The following is a 23,916-nucleotide window of genomic DNA, read 5'->3' on the forward strand; positions in this document are numbered from 1 at the left end:
TATTTGGGAGACAGCAATGGGTTAATGTGTCTGAAATGAATGAGCCTGTTCTGCCAAATGATGAACTCTCCTAAGTTTGTCCATGACCCTACGCTTTGACTCTTCGAGTCAGACTGCTGAACACAGACACTGATGAGGAACGTTCTCCTCAGAACAGTCAGCTATACAAGATCCAAAGGGTAGTATTTTCCTTAAAACAAATTTCAGAAGGTGAGAAAGATGGGCTCATAGAAACGGGGAACCCAGGGAGCAAGCGAGAAGTATACTGTAACACTGAGGTGACTGCAACTAATGTCACAAAACAAAACGTATATAAATTGTTGAATATAAGATTAATTTGTTTTGTAAACTTTCACCCAAACTGTTCAAATGAATGTATTTTTCCTTTTTGTAATTTTTTTTTAGAAAATCAAGCTAAATTACTCTGCATATAAAAACCAAGAGACTCTCAGGAAGAAAACCCTCTGTTGCTATGAAACCAGAGGTGACCACATGCTTGACGCCTTAAACTTGGAAGAATGACAAAGGCCCCGACATGAATGCAACCATGGCTCAGAAGACACTGTTCCATGGTATATTCAGAGAGGTTGTCTCCTATTAGTGTGAAGTAGATGTAATACCACTTTAAAAAAGCAAATGACTATACTACTCTGAAATATTAATGTTTAATGAAAACATAAATATTGCAAAGTTTATTGAGGTAAAACAAGAAAATTACAAAGTCCATGCAAGGTGAAAGGTTGTATCTGTGATGATAGAGTTCAGTGTTTAGTGCTAATAAACAGAGACATTATATTTTCAGCCAAGGAATACAATTAGATTTGTAGTAATAAATGTCTCAAAGCAAACCAGGGTAATGTGCTTGTCATTCTTTTTCCATTCTTTTCAGACCTACTTACTCGCTTTAAAACCTAATCCTAGTTGTCTGGCTTAATATTTAAAACTTTTTCTCAAATAAATGCATATAGGTTTAAAACCATATACATGAAACTTCTCAAAAGAGAAAAAAATCACTTAATAATCTGCTTTATAACTTAAAGTAATGAATTTAGAAGGGATCTTTTAAGTTAAAAAGTTATGATCACTGAGCAGATAAGAGTTTTTAAACATATTTTATTGGCATTATTATTTTCATGTGATAACCATTCTTTCAGAGTTGAAAATGTGTGGTAAGTGCTATCATCCTTCAGATGAATTCACTTTAAAGACTACCAATGAGCCATAATACTTATAATTCACAAAAACTATCTTTTAAAACCATCTCAAATAGCATATTTTTCACAAACCTGGTTTTAAAAATAAAAAGTTGAAGATTATCTTTTATCATCTATTTTCTATAATTATTGTCTATAAGTAAAATTTTAAAATCCAAACAGTTAAAAAATACTTTGTGTAAAATAATACAGCATATCCCAGTGAAAATTTCATCCCAGGATTATATTTTATATATATGATCATTAATTTTCGAATAATACTTTTTAAATACACCAGATCTAGATATAGAGTCTAAGAGTAAAGATTGCAGAAGTGTGGATAAAAACAAATCAAAATTTGCCTTTAAAGATTGTATTATTAAAAAGAAAAAAGTTACCTTATTAAATTATTTGAAATAGTTTCCAAGGACAAATGCCATCAACTCATAACAAAATTATTGTTTTCCGTGGACAAAGAAAAAATTTTTCCTGATAATATGAAAGGGGGAGGGATTTTTAAACTTAAAAACATATGCTGGAAAATGTGGATCTGAATACATCCTTATATTGAAGTTTAAAAGAACAAAGAACTCATATACCGTGTCTTGATAGGTAGCACTTTTCCTGCCTTTGCTCATGAGAATATCCAGAGAGTAAGTATGCTTCTTGTAGGGCACTTTCATACCACTTCTTCTTCTTCTTACATTGTCCTGGCTATGGGGACACACAAAAAGAATCAGATTCATTTCAAAACAGACCTTTTCATTTCCATAAAGGAAAAACTAAATTGAATTTGGACAACAGAATATTACTTCAATTTTTGGTATCTAGTTATTATTTGTAAGAGCTCTGGATACCTCCTTATTTTTTAGATATAGCATGTTAATAGCAAAAATACTCAGATTCTTGGTTAATTGAGATAATATTACAATAAGATTCATCTCACGCTTAAAAGTTATAAAAAGTTAAGCCCTCTTTGCAATGAAGTCCCCAAATCCATGGCTCCCGAGTCTGTTGGGCTCATAAAGCTTTCCTGAGCAGATAGACTCAGCTCTCTCCCACGGAGAAGTTGGTGGGTATAAACCACTAACTGTAGTTAGCAGTTCAATCCTTACCCAACAGACTAGTTATCATTAGTTCATTTTACTAAAATAGCATTAATTCCCTTTAAGGGAAATTACACTGCTATTGAAATGGTAGATGTTAACAGCAAGTTTTTTTGTTAAAGAAAACTAGTATTAGCCATATCTACTTTTGGTCTTTTGCCAGATATCTTGATATATGCATGCAACTTACTTAAAGTTCTATTCCCTAGCTTCTCCATGTGTAAACTATGGGTAATAACAATGCACACAAGAAGTATTTTCATGAGTATTAAATGAAATAATATATGAATCAATTTTCTGGCATAATACACTCTCAATAAGATATCTTATTCTAATTGGATAGCTCACTATTTTTTGAAATCCTTGTTATTTAAGAATTCATATTTTGGAAAGAGACAAAATAAATGAATCTGTGTTTAAAGTGTCTATAAAATATTAAGTTTAATGATTTTTAAAAAGTTATTTTAGAATTTTAAAAAATGGTGTGATAATATTTTAAATGTCACAGTTCATAAAATGCAGGTTACTATTTGATTTTTTTTAACTTTAACAACAGGAAGAATACCAGTGTTACAGAATTTTTAAAAAAACTATTTGATTACTTTAAATATAATAAAGGTTGAATATCCAGAATAAATAAGTAAGTCTTCCTTCTCTATAAAAACAAATAACCCAATTTAAAAGTGGACAAAGGACAGGAATAGACACGTCCCTAAAGAAGAAGACATACAAATGACCCCAAACACAAAAAAGATGCTCAAAGTTGCTATTCAATTAGGGAATGTAAATCAATTCATAATAACATAGTAACTCATCTTATGATACTCTTGCTAATGGTTATTATAAGAAAAGTGGAAATAACAAGTGTTGATGGGGAGATGAGGAAACTGGAGTTTGTGAGCATTAATGATGAAAGTGTAAAATAGGACTCTTGTGGAAAATAGGTAGTTCCTCTAAATGGTAACACAGAATTACCAGATGACACATCAATTATTTTCCTCAGCATAGAAAGACTTTCAAAAAGTTCACAGAGAAATTAAATTAAAAGATGACAGAATTTTTCCAGAAACTTTTTTACATTCCCTCATATGCCCAAGAGAACTGACAGCAGATATGTTTACACCAGTGTGCACTGCAGCACTGTCCCCAACAGCCAAGAGCTGAAAGCTGCGCAGTGCTCATCAGCACTCCAGAGGAGGAGCAAACCCTGTACATCCACACAAGGAAGCAGTATTCCACCACAAAGAGGGGAAAAGTTCTTGTACAAGCTACAACGTGAGACTTTAAACATTACACCATATTAGTCAGACAAGGACAAATATTGTATAACCTTACTTACATAAAATATGTAGAATAAGCAAATATAGAGGCAAAAGTTTATTATAGTCTAAAGTTTAATAGTGGGAATCATGGGTTTCCTTTTAGGGTGAAGATAAGCTTCAGAAACATGAGGGGGTAGTGAAAAAACACAATTTTTTCAAAGTGATGCATTGAAATGTTTTTAACAAAGCAACCTTATCACATTCAAAGTACTCTCCATAACATTTAATACATTTATCAAATCTGTGACTCCATTTTCAAGCTCATTTGTTTGGATGGTTGACAGCACCTCCCTCTTTTGTTTCTTCACCACTTCTGTGTCTTCAAATCACTCTCCTTTCATGTCCATCTTCATTCACAGAAACAAAAAGAAATTTCCCGGAGCAAGATCAAGTAAATAAGGGCATGAGGCAAGAGAGGCATGCTGGTTTGTCAAAAACAAGTGCACCGAGATGGGTGCATGAGCAGGTGCATTGTTGTGGTGACAACCAGTCCCACCTGTCGCAAATCAGACCTTAGCTGTCGCACACTGTTATACAATATTTTCAGAACCTCTAAATAGAAAACAGTCTGGCCTGGTGGAACAAACTCCAAATGCACTATCCCCCTCACATTAAAAAAAAAAAAAGAGCATCCTCTTCTTGATTTTGCTTGACGAGTTTTTTCTTGAGGGGGAGCACGGGGATGATAGCGCCTTCCACTGGCTTGACGGCTACTTGCTTTCAGGGTCATAAAAATAGCACCATGTCTCATCACCAGTAAAAACCTTAGGGGAAAAGTCTGGGTCACTTCGGAGCTGTTCTTTCAAAGCACAGCATGTTTCCACTTGATGCTCTTTTTCCTGCTCAGTCAGAACCCGAGGCACGCATTTTGTAGTGACCCTTCTCATTCCCAAATCTTCTGTTAAAATTCGCTGAGCCGAACTCCAAGATAGTCCAGATAACCTCCCCATCTAGTCAGTGGTCTGTCTGCAGTCCCCTTGCACAAGTGCACGCATTTTGTCAACATTTCCATCTATCAACGACCCGAATGTCCAGAATGAGGTTTGTTAGCAATCGACATTTTGCCATTTTGAAATGAGAAAACCACTTGTACACCTCAGTTGTTCCCATAGAGCTCTCCTGATAAGCTGTGTTCAACATCACAACAGTTCTTGCGGCATTTTTGCTGAGCAGGAAACAAAATTTCACAGCCACATGCTGGTCTCTTAAATTGACCATCACAAAAATCAAGGTTTGAGCAAAACTGCTTTTACGAAAAAATTTGCTGTGACAGAGAGAACCTTCTCTCTGCCTTGAATTTACCGTCCAGCAGACCTGTGAGAAACTAGTTTTGATTCCTTAAAAGAAAAAAAGAAGACTAAGACAAGCTAAGAAAAGTGTCGTATGAAAAGAACGTGTCTGCAGCCATCCACTGCTCACAGAAATATGTTTAAACACATTATGCTTGGAATAAACCTGGGCAGGGATGGACTGCAACCCTAGTAGCAATACGTTTTCATCCTCATAAAATAAATAATCTTTGCATACTCTACAGTACCTGTTAGACAGGGTTCTCTAGACAAACAAACCCAGGACACTTGTGAATATATAGATATCTATCCATATATATATGGATAGATATACACAGTATGAAGGAATTTATAACACCTAATTAGTCCACACAGCAGTTCAGAGAACTCAGTTCAACTCACTTCCATAGAACAGTTAATTTCCTGGAAGTCCTTCAACTCATGAGGGCTGCTCAGTCCAAGGTCAAGGAAGCAGACAGATGAGTCTTCTGTAAAGCAATGCAGGCAATCCAGCCAGAGACAGCAAACAGCAGAGTAGGTAATCAACAGACAGATGACAGGATCTGACAGTTCCCAGCTCAAGCAATGTACACACCAGCAGTGTGGTGAAGCAGGTCTCGAAGGAACCTGAAGCTCTAGCTACACGGTCCACGTGTTGGGTGTCCCACAGGTAGTATAGCTTGCAAGTTGAGGCAGCTAGTACACTGGTCTGATCACCAGAGAGTAAGAGAGAGGTGGGGCTTGCCAAGCTGTTTATCTCTTTGCCCTCCAGTCAAACTGCAACCGTATTAATCCCACATATTCTTATTGGCCAGGTTGGCACAATAAACCTACCTATCACAGTGCCCAGTTCCTAACGTAGTTGATTGTACACTATAAACGCAATCAGTTAAGCCAAACCCACTACCACTAAGTTGATTCTCACAATGGTAGAGCACAGTAGAACTGCTTTACACAGTTTCCCAATCTAACTTTTAACGAGGGCACACAGCTGCAGGAGTGTTTGAACCACTGACCTTGTGGCTAACAATTCAATTCATAGCCACTGTGTTTAAACTCTTAGATAAAATTCACTACCCTTGAGTCACTTCTGACTCATAGAGACCTATAGTACAGGATAGAACTGCTTCCGTGGGCTTGCGAGACTGTAACTCTTTAGGAGAGTAGGAAGCCTACTTTCTCCAGTGGAGCTGCCAGAGGTTCACATAGCTGGACAGCAGCCCAACAGGCCACCCACTACAGGCTACCCACTAGGGCTCCTTAGACACTCACATAAGTGGTAGTTAAGTGGATTCAGTCAGTTAATTTGGATACGGATTAATTTGATATAAAAACACTGAAATAATATTGTCAAGCAAAAATCTACTATTGAGCATAGAGTCTATAAACCTCACTCATTAAACAATCTCCTAGGAAAAACGATGACAGGGTGGGCAAATAAAATCCAGTAAACCTTCAGATAAAAACAAAGTATTTCAGAGTGCTGGTGGCGCAGTGGTGAAACGCTCAGCTGGAGTCCTGAGGACTGGGGCTTGAACTCATGAGCTGCTCTGAAGGATACAGAAGTGATGTCATCTTCGGTAAAGACGCCAAACCAAACTTGCTGCTATCGAGGCAATGCCGACTCGAAGCGGTGCAGCGTGAGCTTCCGAGCCTCTAATTAATTGTGCGTTTCTCAGTCTCTGACTGTTTATGGAATAGAAAGATCAGGCTTTCTCCCGCAGGCCGGCTGGCAGTTTCGAACTGCCGGACATATGGATCGCAGCCCAACACGCAACCACTACACCATCACGGCTCCTTTCGGCAAAGATTACAGGCAGGAAAATATGATGGAGCGGCTCTCTGCTGAGTTAGAATCTGAGTCTAAAGCAATGGGATGCTGTTTTGTTTTTGTTTGGTTTGGGCTTATGTTAAGGATATCTAAGCTAAAGTCTTTGCAGGTTTAAGACATGTTTGTAAATCAAATGCTATTGTAATAATGACTAAGAAAGAAATTATAGATGGGGAATTCATTTAAAAGCTGATATATCACTAAATAGTTGAAATTAAGGAAATTTCTTGCCAAGAAACCAACCTGATATATATAGTACAACAAACTTTGATGAGTATGGGGAACTGAAAAGTTGTTTAAACTCTGAGCCATTATAAATGTATCAGTAGTAGGTAGGTGCCACCTAGTGGCAATACAATTAAACACACAAACTATTCATTCTTACTGCATAAAGAAATTTCAACTCCAGAATTAGACTCAGCTATAAAATGTGTTCTTAATTATCTTTTTTTATTAAAGAAATGAAAGATTCACATTCTGGCAGTAGAATGTCCCCTCCCTTCCTGTGACAGGTGCCCCAGTGTTCCTCCCTAAAGTAATTATTACTAGTTCCTGTTGCAGTCTTCCAGAGATACAGGTTCAATAAACAAATATTCACATCATTTATATAAGTACTTCTTTAAATGTCAGCAGTTGCAACCACTCAGCTGCTGATCTGTAGAACAGCTGGCAACTGTTCCTATAAAGAACTACATGAGGTACTTCTACTTATAGGGTTATGAAAGGTCGGAAGGTAGTCAATTGTACACAACAATATGAGTTTCTATAACTTCAAAAATTTTTCACAGTCTTTCAGAGTGCTTCATTATTTATTGATTCAGCATTGTAGATACCTGAATTATGTCATTTAAGAACACAGAAAAGGTATCTACCTTCATACCTAGAGCTTACATTATAGCCTATGAAACCAATCTTCAGCACAGCAAATAAGGAAAAGCTATGGTATAAGAGGTGATAAGTGATGTGGAATAAGCCAAAGTTAAGACTACCAAAGGTGATTGTGACGGCGGATGACTGGGTAACACGGTATTACCTTAACACTCACTGAACAGCACGGTGACATTCGTGCAAAGATAGGACGGAGGTCAGGGAGCTAGGCATGCCTGTATGTACCAAGGGAAGAATACTCTGGCAGATAACTATGCTCTCAGGTGGAGAATACAGGTGGATTCAAGAAGCAACAAAAGCCACCCTAACTGAAGCTAAACGAGGAAGGAGAGTAATAGGTAAAGGGATCAAAAAGTAGGGGTCCTTTTAATCTGAGTGAACTAGAGCTGTAGTAAAGTTGGAGAAAAATAACGTGATTTGACTTAATGCTGTAAAACGATCACTCTGGTTACTTTGATGCGAAGCAAATACAGAGAAGGAAGTACAGAAGCAGGCTGACTAGCAAGAGGCCATTTCAAAGTTGTTGCTGCTATTGGCAGGTGCCATCGGGGTAGCTCAGACTCAGAGTGATGTTATGTACATCACAATGAAACATTGCCGGGGCCTGTGTCATCCTCACAACTATTGCAGTTTGAGCCCGCTGTGCAGCCACTGTCTCAGTCCATCTCAATGGGGACCTTCCATTCCTCCTCCTCACTGATCGACTTTACTAAGAATGATATCATTCTTCAGGGAGTGGTCTCTCATGACAACACGTCCACAGCAAGGCAGGCAAAGTCTTATTACTCTTGCTTCCAAGGAGCATTCTGGCTGTACTTCTTCTAAGACAGAGCTGCTCATTTTGTTTCTTGCAGTTCATGGTACTTTCAATATTTTTTATCAACCCCATAGCTCAAATGCATCAAGTTTTCTCTGGCATTTCAATAATCCAGATGAAAAATTGATGGTGGTTGGTCCCAGATATCATTTGAAAGTAGAGCTAAAATAATTTGCTGACAAACTGAGAATTGGTTGTGAAGAAAGAGGGGAAAGGAAGACTCCCAGACTCTTGGACTTTAGCAATGGGTCAAATGGAATTCGCCATCCAACTAGATGGGGAAGATCAGCAGTTCAGGCATGTCAAATATGAGGTACCTGTTCTGAAATCCAAGTGGGGATATAAGTTATGGAGTAGACAACTGAGCTGCAGATAACATTTAGGAATTGCCCACATATAACATGGTATCTAAGGCAAGAAATTGGCTGCGTTAACTGAGAATGGGGGCATAAATGCATGTACCCCACTACTATGTTTATTGGTACTTTTAAACCATAATTTACTTAAAACAAATACCATTAAGAATGAACACTGGACTCATTTCCACTACACTTTGCTCATATAAGAGTATAGGGTAAGATCAATGTTTTGGCATAGAATTACCAAATTTAATGAATGCATATTTTGAATTATGAAACTGATTTCTAAATCAAGCTCAAATGAAGTGGTTACAGTTTACAGTGTCACCAATAATTTATCCCCCCAACCCTTGGGAACAACTTAAGGCTACAAAACTTTTATATCTTCACCAGTTTTTTTCATTTCTCAAATTACGCATGCATGTTTAAGAAATATTTAAAATTCCATTAGCATTTCCTTTTTATGAGATGCCTATTTTAAGTTTTGTGTTAATAGTTATACTGACAACTTCCCTGTCAGTTTGTCTTACTGTGGTGGCTTTCGTTTGGCTCTGATGCTAGAAGTTATGTCACTGGTATTTCAGTTTTTTAAATCATTTTATTAGGAGCTCATACAACTCTTTTCACAATCCATACATACATCAATTGTGTCCAGAACATTCGTACATGTGTTACCATCATCATTCTCAAAGCATCTGCTTTCTACTTGAGCCCTTGGTATCAGTTCATTTCCACCTCCCTCCCTGCTACCCCCTCCCTCCTGAACCCTTGATAAGTTATAAATTATTATTATTTTATCATATCTTATGCCACGCAACATCTCCCTGACCCACTTCTCCACTGTCCGTCCTCCAGGGAGGAGGTTATATGTAGATCTTGTCATCTGTTCCCCTTTCTCCCTCACCTTCCCTCCACCCTCCCAATATCGCCACTGTCACCACTGGTCCTGAGGGGTTCATCTATCCTGGATTCCCTGTATTTCTAGTTCCTATCTGTGCCAGTGTACATCCTCCAGTCCAGCCGGATATGTAAGGTAGAACTGGGATCATGATAGTGGGGGGCAGGAAGCATTCAAGAACTAGAGGAAAGTTGTATATTTCATCATTGCTACACTTCACTCTGACTGGCTCGTCTCCTCCCCACAGCCCTTCTTCAAGGGGATGTCCAATTTCCCACAAATGAGCCCTGGGTCCCCACTTCACACTCCCCCTCATTCACAATGCTATGATTTTTTTTTTGTTTTGTCTTTGATGCCTGATACCTGGTCCCTTTGACACCTTGTGATCTCACAGGCTGATGTGCTTCTTCCATATGGGCTTTGTTGTTTCTAAGTTAGATGGCCCCTTGTTTATCTTCCAGCCTAGAGGACCCCAGATTCTATATATTTTGACAGCTGGGAACCATCTGCTTTCTTCACCGCATTTGCCTATGCACCCACTTTGTCTTCAGCATTCGCGTCGGGGTAGGCTGGTGTGCTGCTTCCTTGTGGGCTTTGTTGTCTCTTAGCTAGATGGCCACCTGATTGTCTTCAAGCCTTTAAGACCCCTAATGCTATGTCATTTTATAGCCGGGCACTATCAGCTTTGTTCACAACTTTTGCTTATGCACCTACTTTGTCTTCAGTGATCTAGTCGGGACAGGCCAGTGTGCTTCTTCCATGTGGGTTTTGTTGTCTCTCAGTTAGATGGCTGCTTGTTTATCTTCAGGTCTTTAAGACTTCAGGTGCGATATCTTTGGATAGCTGGGCACTATAAGCTTTCTTCACCACATTTTCTTGTGCACCCATTGTCTCCAGCGACTTCAGGTGCTATATCTTTTGGTAGCCGGACACCATCAGCTTTCTTCACCACATTTGCCTGTGCACCCACTGTCATCAGTGATCGTGCCAGGCAGGTGAGCATCTCAGACTGCCAAATTGTTAGAACAAAGTGTTCTTGTGTTGAGGAGGTACTTGTGCAGGGGCCCACTGTCCATCTGCTTTCTTAATACTCAACCTATAAATATATGTACATAGATCTATTTCCCCCTTGTTGTATATAAATATATCTACATCTTTATATGCCTGTATTTAAATCTCTATGACTATCTTTTGACTTCTAGTTCTCTCCTCTATTTCTTTGTACTTTCTTCTTGTCTCACTGTCATTTTCTGCTTTCATTTGGGTTTTAGGAATTCCTCTCGGTTACATTGCCCTTGATACAGCCCTGCCAGACCTCCCACACCCTCCTTGACACTGATTTTGGATCCCTTGTTGTTCCCTTGTCCCTGGGCTTATTAACACCCCTTCCTTTCCCCCGCCTGGCTTACCCCCTTTTCCCCCTGGAATTGTCATCCCATTGTTCTCTCTTCTGGCTTGTTTATAATGCCTATCCCTTCCAGGTAGACATGCTATGTACCATCACAAGACTGAGTACAATGAAGCAACAACAGAAAGTAAAACAATCGCTACAACAACAACAACAACACAGACACACACACACAAAGCATATGAATAGTTCAGGGTCTGTTTGTTTTCCTTCATGGGTGCTTTCCAGTTGAGTCTGATGGGGTTCCATGCCATGGCACTGCCTCTATCACTAGGGACTTCATTGTTCTGCTCCCCCTGCTGTTCTGCTGCATGCCCCCAGAGGATGACTTCAGCATGGTGAGCTCATGGTAGGCACAATTCCCGCAGTGTGTCTCTAGTGTCACTAGGTCAATGACTATGGGTCAATGAGGAACACTGTGTCCCATGGAGAGGCCAGCCCTGTGGTCATCTCTGCACATTGCTGTTATGAGCAGGAACATTGTCCTCAGGTCTTGGTGAGCCAAGATGTGCTTCACTATATTTTTTCCCCCGTATCCACCCTCACTGACTACTGTGTGCTCTGACCAGACCAGTCCCTCTTCTTAGGCTGTAGCTTCAGTGCTGTCCTCTGAAGTGAATTCTTCTTGGGGGGAGTCACTGTTATTTCAAATACCAGCAGGATCACCCAAAGTAAACTAGTTTCAGTGAAGAATTCAAGCAAAGAACAACGAAGAAGAACTGGCTGCCTACTTCAGAGGAACTAGTCACTGGAAATCTTATACACAACTTCAAAACCTTGTGAGATACAGAATACCTGCTATATGGAAGCAGAACCTTGTCTGAGGCAGTGACAGAGGATGGGCCCCTCAAGTCTGATGGCACTTAAAACTGATTGAGGATGACCTGCTTTCTTGGAAGGGAGTCAGCCATGGTGACGTGATGCTGCTAAACTGCTGGGAGTGCAGTCTTTGAATCCTGCATTTGTTGACAGGGCTTGATCAAGGGAAGGAAAAACAGCTGCAAACATTTTCAAATGATCACTACTTGGAATGTGTGAAGTGTGAATTTAGGAAAATTGGAAGTCATCAAAAATTAAATAGAACATATAAAGATCAATATCCCAGGCATTAGTAAGCTGAAATAGACTGGCTTGGACCATTTTGAAACGTAGAATCATGCACTGGGAATAATGCAATCAAGATGAATGGTGTGACATTCATTGTCAAAAAGGACATTTCCAAAGCAATCTTGAAGTACAATGCTGCATGTGATAGGATTTTATCTATCCACCTTCAAGGAAATCCAACCAATTCAACTATTTTCAAACTTATGCACCATCCACAAAGCTAGTGATGAGTAAACTGAAATATCCTACAGACTTCATTTTGAAATTGATCAATCTGACAACAAGATGCATTGATAATTATTCATGATTGGAATACAAAAATTCAAAACAAAGAAAAGGAACAGTAGTTGGAAAATATGGACTTAGTGGTAGAAACAAAGCTGGAGATCTCATGAATTGGATGGAATACATAGAAATCAAATGTACTACCTGTGGAGAGAGACGATGGGGAAGCTCAATATCAGCAGCTAAAACCAGGCCAGGGACTGATTGTGGAGCAGACCACCAATTGCTCATATATGTAAGTTTAGGAAAAGCTGAAAAGAAGATGACTTTGAATCTATCCCACCTGGATTTTCAGAGCATCTCAAACAAAAAATGACTCAGTGAACATGATGAGACGGCCTCATAAGCTGGGGAGGACATCAAGAACATCATTCCAGCATGAAGCAGAAGGCCATTAAGACGACAGGAAAAAGGAAAAGATCAAAGTAGATGTCAGAGCAGACTCTGAAACTTGCTCCAAATTAGAGAATAGCCAAAGCAAATGGAAGAAATGAAGTCAAAGAGCTGGATAGAAAATTTCAAAAGGAAGTTTGAGAAGACAAAATCAAATGTTTTAATAAAATGTTCAAAGAGCTAGAGTTAGAAAAAAAGGGATACGTGTTCAATGTATCTTTTCCCCAAAACTTATCTTAAACTGAGAGAACTTGAGTAAAAAATTCAAGCCTTGAGTTGCAATATTGAAAGACTATGAAGAAGCTATTGAATGACGCAGGAAGCATCGAAGGAAGACGGGGACGTGAACCAGGGATGCGAGTAGCCTTGCAAGCATGCGGAATGCATTGCACGTGGATTGTTTCAGATGCAGCTACATTAAAGTTTAGCACTCTATCAGTTGATCTTCCTTATACTCCATTTAAATTTGCTCTAGTTTTCAGTATTTTCTGCTTTCTTTTGGATTGAGGTTTTACTTTGTGATTCTTGTTAGGTTGTGTTTGGTGTTTTGTTCAACTTTTAGTATTTTCCTTCATATGAAATCCAGGATAGGCAAATCTATAGAGACAGTAACTGAATTAAAGGCTCCTTGGGGGTGTGGCAGAGGAGGTTGGGGAAAATAGGGAGTTAATAGAGATAGTACAACAATGAAGAAAACATTTTAAAAGTGATCACCATCATTAATGTGACTGAATTATTGAAATGTATAGTAAGTGAATTATATGAAAATAAAAACTTTTTGGGGGGGAGAAGATGGAAATAATACACAGAGTCACTGTACAAAAAGTGCATTCAACTATTTCAAGAGGTAGCATATGAACAAAAGTCAATGGTGCTGAAGGAAGACATTCAAGGTGCACTGAAAGCATTAGCCAAAAACAAGGTTCTAGAAATTTATGGGCTACCAATTGAAATGTTTCAACAAGCTGATAAAGCTGATGAAAAAACTGGAAGCACTCACTCGTCTATGCCAAGAAATTTGGAAAACAGCGACTTGGCCAACTGACTAGAATATATCTGTATTTGTACATATTCCAAAGAACAATGACCCAATAGGGTGCTCAAATTATGGAACAATATCATTGATATCACATGTAAGTAAATTTTGTGATGATCATCCAACAATTGTTGCATAAATACATTGAGAGGGAACTGGCAGAGGTTTAGGCCACATTCAGAAGAAGATGGGGCACAAGAGATACCATTGCTGGTGTCAGATGGATCTTAGCTCAAAGCAGAGAATACCAGAAAGATAATTACTTGTGTTTCATTGACTATACCAAGGCATTCAACTGATGGATCATAAAAACTATGCATAGCCTTAAGAAAAATGGGAATCCCAGAACACTTCATTGTGCTTATGAGGAACTTGTACTTGGATCAAGAGGCAGTTGTGCAAACAGAACCAGGGCATGCTGCATAGTTTAAAATCAGGAAAGGTCTGCATGAAGGTTGTATCCTCTTACCATACTTATTCAATCTGCACACTGAGCAGATCATCAGAGACATGGCTTATATGAAGAAGAATGTGGCATGAGGATTGGAGGAAGGCTTATTAACAACCTGTGATAAACAGAAAACACAACCTTGCTTGCTGAAAGTGAGGAGAACTTGAAGTACTTGCTGATGAAGATCAGAAATGGAAGCCTTCAGTATGGATTACAACTCAGTGTGACAAAGACCAAAATCCTTACAACTGGACCAACAAGTAATGCTTCCTTTCCCCCCCCCCCCACTATCATGACCTCCATTCTACCTTACAAATCGGATTAGACCAGAACATGCACACTGCTACAGGTAAGAGTCCCCAACACAGGGAATCCAGGAGAGATAAACCCCTGAGGGCCGACATTGAGAATAGAGATACCAGGAGGATAAGGGAAAGGTGGGGAGGGGGCGAAGAAGGGGGAATCGATGACAAGGATCAACCTATAACCTCCTCCCAGGGGGGACAAAAAGCAAAAAAAGTGGGTGAAGGGCAACAGAGGATGATTTAATATATGAAAATAATAATCTATAACTTATCAAGGGTTCATGAGGGAGGGAGAGTGGGCAGGGGAGGAGGGGAAATGAGGAGCTGATATAAAGGACTCAAGTAGAAAGAAAATGCTTTGAAAATGATGATGGCAGCATATTACAAATGTGCTTGACACAATGAATGATTGTATGGATTGTGATAAGAGACATAAAAGCTCCCAATGAAGTATTTAATTTAAAAAAATAACAGTAGGGTAAATGGAAAAAAGATTCAAGTTGTCAAGGGTTTTGTTTTAGTTTGATCCATAATCAGTGTTCATGGAAGCAGCATTTAAGAGATAAAAAGATGCATTGTATTGGGAACATCTGCTGCACGAGACCTCTTTTAAGTATTGAAAAGCATGTGAAAGTTGGACATTGAATGAGGAAGACCAAAGGAAAATCAATGCATTTAAATGGCAGTGATGGAGAATAAGGTTCAAAGGAAAAATCTATCTGTCTTGAAAGAAGTATGTTCAGGATGTTTCTTAGAGACAAGGACGGGGAGACTGTCTTAGATACTTCAGACACATTGTCAGGAGAGACCGGTTCTGGAGAAGGACATCATGTCTGGTAAAGTGGAGGGGCAGTGCCAGAGAGGACGGCCCTCAGTGAGATGACTGACACAGCTGATGCTGTAACGGGCTCGGGCACAGGGATGGTTGGGAAGATGGGGCAGGGTGGGCAGTGTCTCATTCTATTATGCACAGACTCGCAATGGGTTGGAACTGACTTCATGGCACCTGACAACAATAAAATCAACAGCAGTTATATATCCCCGAGTAGCTCATCATTTGTACTCATGCTGTTTATTAAAATAATATAACTCTTCTTTTTTTTAAAAAATTATTTTTATTGGGGGCTCTTACATATGTATATGTAAATATATAACTCTTCTTTACTTATTTGAATACTACCTTAACCATTAACCATATTTCCAAGTAGTTTTGAATCTCCTATTGGCAACTGTTATTATACCATTAATCTGTCAATTTGTAGTTTGTAACAAACTGCTTTAACTGCTGGAGTTTTATTATAGCTTTAGTATTTTAAAACTTTATATGTCTAACTTGCTCTGCCATGGTTAATTTTCCTATAGATCTGCATTAGTTTGTTTTGCTAAAAAAATTCCTATGGGTATTTTTAAAAATGACATTGCACTAAAATTACAGATGATTTTATGGATTATTTTATATTTTCATATAAAATCTTCCAAATGAAAAAGGTGCAATGTCTTTGTTTGGCTATTATTTCCTGCAATGTATATTACACAATGCTATTTTCTGTTGTTAAACTTTTAGATCTCTGTCAATCTTTTTCATTTCTTAAGAATGTTTCAAAAATATTTTTAAAATTCTTTTTTTGGCAATGAATGTACAAGTGTGCTTTACAAAACTGATGTATGTATGGACTGTGATAGGAGTTGTATGAACCCCCAATAAAATGATTTATATATGTATATATATATAAATTCGTTTGTATTTGCATTTTATGACATACCTGTTTAAGTCTTTTGTTAATAGTTATATTGATCTTTTCTCTTATTGATTCTTATCAGGTAGACCCCTACCTCATGATGACCTCAGGCACAATGGAATTATATGTTGCCCAGGCCTGTAGGCCCATGATCTGCTGTCTATTGGACCGTCATGATCTACAGGATCTCAGTTGACTGATTTTCAGAAGTAAATCATTAGGCCTTTCTTCCTAGGCCATGTTAGTCAGGAAGCTACACTAAAACCTGTTCAACATCATAGCAACCAGTAAGTCTCCACTGGAGATGGAGAAACCTTAGGTGCATGGGCCAGCAATTGAAACTGGATCTCCTGTGTTGGAAGCAAGAATTCTACCACTCAACCACTGATGTCTCCATACATTGTTGCTACTATAAATGGGAATTTTTATCTGTTCATGGTTTTAAGTTAATTCTATAAAATAATTTTATAACCTGCCACATAACTGAATTTTCTAATTATTTATAGTATGCTTTCCATCTGAATTCCATGGTTTTCTAGGCAATCATCTACTAATGATAAGTTTGTTTCTTCCTTTCTTATATTTATACATTGATTTTTATTTAGCTAATCCGATTCTGCCAAGATAATATTAAATAATAGTAGCAATCCCATATACATTTGAAAATGCAAACTTCCTACCTGAACAGTATATTTGTTCTCTAGTTAAAACGTAAGTAGAATGAATTCATGTATTTTTCAAGACATGTGCAAGTGATTCTCATTTAATTGAATTTTTCTGCAGATGCTACCAAAAAATGTTTGTAATTATCTTCATAAACTAAGCTCTCTGGAACATTATCATAATCTTTCAACTGAATCTGCCAAGAAAATTATTCTGGATTGACAAGAAAGAAGCAAAGATCCAGCATTTCACTGAACATAATAGATGCATTCCATACACTAATTACTAGGATACAGTTTGTGAAGGATAAATGAACAGCACGCTTGAATGAATTACCAAACTAATATTGTAATTAAGTTTGATTTTAAGATAGTATAGTAGTTAATGATATAAACGTTTAACTTGAAGGTTCATAATTTTGGAAACAAAGTTAGCAAAAGAAGCAGTGTTGTTCTGAGTAAAGTAAAAACCAAAGAAAAAGCTTTCTTGTCATTTGGTTTCTTTGACAAGCAATTTTTCACCAAAATGAATGTCTATTGACTATATAACACATTTAAATAGATAGTTAAATTCATATTTCATCAAGTATTGCTCAAAATAAACTCATATTAAAAATAGGAATCAAATTCAAATCGAAAGTATCATTTAAACTCATTCTTTGAACTAGAGTCTAGATCTTAATCCTTGGCTGAAATCTATAACAGTTCCTACAACTTTTCTAGTAACTTTCCAATAACAAGAGGTGCCTTCAGCTATTTTGTTGTTTTTAGGTGCTATGAAGTCAATTCCAACTACTACAAATCCTGTGTACAGCAGAAGAAAAGCGCACCTGACCCTGTGCCATCCTCACAATTGTCATCTTTGAGCTCATTGATGCAGCCATTGTATCGATCCATTTTGTTGAAGGTCATCCTGTTTTTCACTCAGAGTCTACAATACATTTTAGCTCCCTGGATTAAAAACTGAAATGTCTACTCTTACGTGAAGAGGTAAAATTCTAAACTTCATTCCAAGTTCAAAGCCCTGCAGTCCAGCAGTGAGTGCCTGCAGGCTTCAATGGGTTCCTTTTTGCCTCCTTGTGTTTCTCCGTCTCTTCTAGGTGTTCTTGAGCAGAGGTTGGCAAACTGTGGGCCTGGGAGAACCAGTCCTGGCCCTCACAACCACTTAAAAATCCTCTGAGAGCGATAAGTATATTTTTACAAACAAATGAGGTCGCCATTACCTGAATAATATCCTTAAATGAAACGATGATAATTCTATTTTAACTTTCAATTTTAACTCAGAGCCACACATAGGTTCTGAAAGTGCCGCATATGTAGCAGTTTGCTGACCCTTGCTCTGAGCAAACCCTGCTCTGTGTAAAAAGGTGGTGTGAGGAATGAGAGAGGCATTGTAGAAAGCGCTTTTCCTTGACTGCTATTATGGTGATCTCGGATTGGAGCTTTCTGGGCTTGAAGTGGTTTGGTTTTTGCTTTTTAAATTATAGAGAACTTTACAGATGTTTTAGGAAATTCCTCACCCTAACTAGGGATACTTTCCTTACAGGGGGCTGTTTCTAACCTCCACCTCAAACACCATTTTTCTGCAGAGATTCTGTGGGGTCAGAAAGCCTTCCCATAATGCCTGTCTCCTCCCTCTGTAAACTGTAGGGATGCTGGCTATTCCCATTACAGCCTCTTCTCTTCGTTCTGTCAGCAATGCCAATGACCACACACTTGCATTCTGTAGACATCCCCAGGGAAAGCTGGAGATCAGTATAGTAGACTGTGTTGTTCAAGCTCCAGGAAACATGCATAAAATCCTCAAGAACCCCCTCCTATTAGCTCGAACCCAAATCTTGAACTTTTGGGTTTGGAACTACCATCCTGAGGGACAGCTAAGTAAATTGGCATCATAGAGTCCACAAAGACGATGTTCTGTATCCTACTTTGGTGATTAATGACTGCGATCTCAAAAGCTTGTGAGTGGCCATCTATGATGGAACAAAGAAGAGAGAATAAAGTCAGAGACTCAAGAAAACCATGAGTCCAAAGACTGACTAGACCACACAAACCATAGCATCTATTCATCTGAGACCAGAAGAACTAGACGGAGCCCGGCTGCCGCTACAGACTGCTCTGAAGAAGAACACACAAAAAGGCCCTGGGTAGAGCAGAAGAGGATTGAAGAACAAAACCCCCAAATCACTCTAAAAAGATCAGACTTACTGGTCTGATAAAGGCTGGTGGAATCACTGAGACAAAGGCCTTTGACACTCTTTAAAATGGGAACTGAAACTAACCCAATGGTTTGATCTCAGATGCACAATAGATCGCCCTGTAAAGTAAATACACAACATTTGGGATAGTCCTCAAAACAACCAACAATATTAGACCAGAGAGCATAATTTACCCTAAAACAAAATTCAGAAGGCACAAAGAGGCAGAAATGGAAATGGGGAATTTAGGGAGGAAGGAAGAAGAATGCTGTTATTTAAAGGGGATTGAAATTAATGTTACCTTAAAAATAAAATGTGTGTAAATTTTTAAATAGAAAACTAATTTTCCTTTGCAAAATGTCATCCAAACCACAGTAAAATATTCAAATAAATAAAAAAGAAACTTTTATTAAATATGAGGTATAGATAGATAGTTTTGTTTTTAAAGACCTCCCTCTTTTTCCTAAGAGAGGGAGAGAGGGGTGTAGGGAAAATGTCACAGAGCAACAATTTTTTTCTAAGGAAAGTTCTACATGTTCAACATCGAACTGTTTATAGCCTTCTATAAACTAAGCTAAGGGATGCCAAGAGTTTTGGGGTACCTCCTTTGCACAATGTACACACTTGAATTTGCACTTCACTTTACAATGTAAAAGTAACTCTTTTTATCCTCAGCTTTTGAAGTCCTACAGAAGAATGTCTTTGACTGTAACTTGGCTGTGTCTGATAATGAATGAATTTTCAAATCAGGTGAACTCCCACTTCAAAAACACAGATTTTATAGGAAGCCTCCTAAGAAAAATATTATCAAGACAGTTCTCTAGCAAACTTTTGAGGAACCAAAGGCTTAAGAGAATTAAAATCAGTGGGAAAAAATTTACAGATTAAAGTTAGTTTCCTACTCAACAATGTATACATATTTTGCATTGTAACTTAAGTTGAAATTTTCTTAATATAACAATACTTTTCTCAGATCCTCCTAAGTTCCCTTCTTCCATTCACCCATCTTTCCTGTCTCTTCTTGCCCTGTGAATTTTGATTTGGCACTAACTACATTTTCATCTTCTGGGGTGAATTTTTCTGAGCAGTATGCTCCTCACAAGTGGTGTTGATTTGAGATGAGACTGTAGGAAGGGCTAAGCACTCTGATCTTCCAATTCCAGTAAATCCTAGGATTACCAGAGAAACTATCGTGTATTTTATCTGCATTGCTGAGTTTTCTCAGTGTTATTAAAGATGGTAGAAAATAAGATGTAATCATCACAAAAGGAAGAGGATATTTTATCTAAACTTTTGTGTTACCTTATGAGTATAAGGTGCATCCTTGGAAGATGAATAAGGATTTAGAATGGGGATGGGGTTGAAGACTGGGAAAGATGCCTATGCCTGAGAAAAGTCATCTCTCTGCCATTGAGTCAATGCTGGCTCATAGCAACCCTCTGTGGGTTTCCGAGACTGTAACTGTTTAGGGGAGTAGAAAGCCCAGTCTTTCTCCAGGGGAGCTGCTGGTGGTTTGGACTGCAGACCATACACAGTGCAGTCAAATGTATCACCACTATACCACCGGGGCTCCAGAGAAAAAGTCTTTGATGACCCTAAAATGGGGATGTTGGTAAACCACTGTCCTATAGGACTTTGTTTCAATCAAGTGTTATGTGCCAAATATCATTTCTCCATTTTCCAGGATTTGAGGAAGTAGTGGAATGAATGCTCCTTCTCAGCAATTTTTAACTCACTGGATAAGGTGTGAGCTATCGTATTATACTAATATGTAGTAGAAAATTCAGGGGGGAAATACCTGTGTGTGTACACCTAACTTTAAAAAACTGAACTCACTGCTTTCAAATCAATTCTGATTCACAGCAACCTTATAGAACAGAGTAGAATTAACTATTTCTGAAGCTGTAACTCTTTACAGGAGCAGAAACTCTTATCTTTCCCCCAAGGAGTGGCTATTGGATTCAAACTGCTAACCTGGTGGTTATCAGTCGAACACATAATCCACTGTGCCACTAGGACTCAAGCTAACCTCAGGTCACATAAATTGGAAAGACATTGTTGCCTGAAAAATGAGGATAGGTAATTTTCAGCCATGGGTAACATCTTTATTCAAGTAGCTGGAAGTCAGGCAGCTCAAAAGCTTCTTTAGTGCTGGACTAAATAACCCTTTCAGAACCTGGCTGCCTTTAATGGTAGGATTCAGCCTCCCTTGGTACATCAAAGTGTAGCCTGGTAGCCTGTAGCTGAGGAAGCCTCATGCCCAGGGTACTGGCAAGATTTTCAACCTCTTTCATGTCTTAGGGAATCACCTCTCTGCCTTGCTACCTTTGTTGGGGCCACCCAGAGACAATGGCCATTCCATTCTGTCTAACCTGCCCACCCTTAAAGACCTCAGGACAGGAAGATAGGCAAGTCTTTGATCCCTCAACAGAAACTTTCTCAGAGACCTGGGGACACAAGAGTTTTGAATATTTTTTGGAATAAAAGAGGAAAAAATATAAACCAAACAAAAATTATTATAAACAACCACTGGTGTCTTATTAGCTGTAAAAAGACTGTCCCAGCTAGGGGGACTAGGGTAGATGGGGATTAGAACATGAGCACAGCTAGAGCAGACTTTCCTCCCCACCCGCTGGCATCCCATTCCGTCTTCACTGTACCATTGCTTCCTCCTAATGTTTCTCCCAACTGACACACTATATATTTTTCCTATTTACTTATTAATATTCATTCATGTCTCATGAGGGCATTCCCTTTTATCTATTTTGTTCATGTATATCTAGACAATTCTCAAATAATAGTATCTCAATAAATATTGATTAAGTATTATACATATTTTGTTTGTTTTGAATGGCATAGATAAAACTATGCAAGATTATTAGAGATGAGAATTTTTAAAAGCTGTCATATTTCAATCCTAATTTGTAATTTTCCCCACAGGGTGAGGAAGAATATAAGCATTATTATAATCTGGCATTATAATATTAATTCTAATCCCTTTTTTATTGTTCCATAGTTGAGGCCTATAAAATATTTGATAGCTCACAGATTTATTCTCTGATATTAGTAGCATTATTTCTGGTGGGGGGAAATGTGTTTGATGGCAAGCACTTTAAATTATATGTATTAAATAGTTTCTAATATTAAAAGTAAAGCCATTCAAACAAATGATTATTAATATGACCTATTGCAGGTACAGTAGAGCTTCACTATCTTTGGCTACAATTATAGCATTTATAATCCAAATTTATCATTCAACTTTTGATTATATCAATATTAAAGTTTAATGCAAATATAAGACTTCCAATGTAACTCATATTTATCTTTTATATAATCATAGCACATCAATCTTAGACAAAAGGTTGACATATATTAATATGAGAATCATAAAAACTCTAAAACTGGTTTATAGAGACTTATCATTCATTGAAATGACTTCAAATATTGGCCATTACTTGAAATTTTTGCTTATATAAAACGCTTTTGGAAACATGAGGATGTAAGTCATAGGTTTCACAGTCTAAAGAAATACAAAATGGCTTTCCTTTGGCTGCATCCTCACTAAGTGTTGGAGGATGAATACTAATCACCTATCGTGTGGTGATTACTGTCGATTGCTGCTTTGTATACATTTAAACTTGCGATGTAACTCCTCCACTCTAACTAGGCACTGTACTGGCATGTGGAATTTCCCATCCTGCCAGTGCTACCACTCTGCCTCTTTGTTGGGCAAATCGTTTTCAACTTAAAGAACTTCTGTAGAAAGCTAATCACAAGTAGATCGTGTTTACCTCCAATTGGATTTCAGCAAAGGCAACCAGTAATCTAAGTAAGAACTTTCTTGCCCTATAGCTTTAGGCTCTAAGCTTCCTATTAAGCCTTCTCATCTGGCATCTTTAACAAAGGCTTCTATAATATTTATAAAATCAGGTCTGAATTATATAGACTGCATATTTAAATTATAGAATATTTGAAGCTAATATTGCTTTTAAATTCATATTAATTTATTGCTTACTGAGTTGTAGTTTTTGTAGGAATTTTGCTTTCAGGATTTTAAGGTTGAAATAACTCCTGTCCCTTTAATTCCCCAACACACTGGAAGGTAAGAATCAGGAAAGCTGGTCAAAAAAAATCTAGCTTCACCTGGTGTGATACTTAACATCAGACTGAGAGAACATACCCCGACAGCAATGAAAACCAAAGAATAAGTCAGATCGAAAACTTAAGGAACTTTGAGAGTAAAATCTTTACAATTTGATTCCATTGTTTGGTTTAAAACTTTGGGAATCAGTAAAACAAGGACTGGAGCTCTGACCTACCTTGTCCCGGTAATGAAAGACGGAAGTGAGGGGCTTAAGACCTAACAGCCATATCATACAAATCATAGGCTACCTCGATAAGCTTTTATCAAACAAAACCTTGGCACAAGCATTTTGAATAGCAGATCGCTGTTTTGTTTTTACTAATAAGCTATAACAGACAATTGCTACATGCTTTGGGTTTGTTTGGCTTGGTTTCGTTTGGTTTGATGTCTTTGTTTACAGGAGCTCCCATCATTTTTAGGTGCACTCATGATCAGGAATCACATCCTTTAGGAAACAATACAACCAACATCTTAATCATTTAGTG

General features: G+C 38.0%; 1 protein-coding gene across 2 annotated transcripts in view; it reads right to left on the reverse strand.

Moving 5' to 3' along the window:
• ZCWPW2 (zinc finger CW-type and PWWP domain containing 2) overlaps nucleotides 1-23,916 on the reverse strand; it is a 149,775-nt gene that overhangs the window by 56,889 nt on the left and 68,970 nt on the right. For both annotated transcript variants that reach the window (XM_075548940.1, XM_075548941.1), the window contains one exon: nucleotides 1,793-1,907. In XM_075548940.1, coding sequence (XP_075405055.1) covers nucleotides 1,793-1,907 — 115 coding nt within the window. The remainder of the gene's footprint in view (nucleotides 1-1,792; nucleotides 1,908-23,916) is intronic.

This window comes from Tenrec ecaudatus, chromosome 4 (assembly GCF_050624435.1).
Source record: "Tenrec ecaudatus isolate mTenEca1 chromosome 4, mTenEca1.hap1, whole genome shotgun sequence".
NCBI classification, from domain to species: domain Eukaryota; kingdom Metazoa; phylum Chordata; class Mammalia; order Afrosoricida; family Tenrecidae; genus Tenrec; species Tenrec ecaudatus.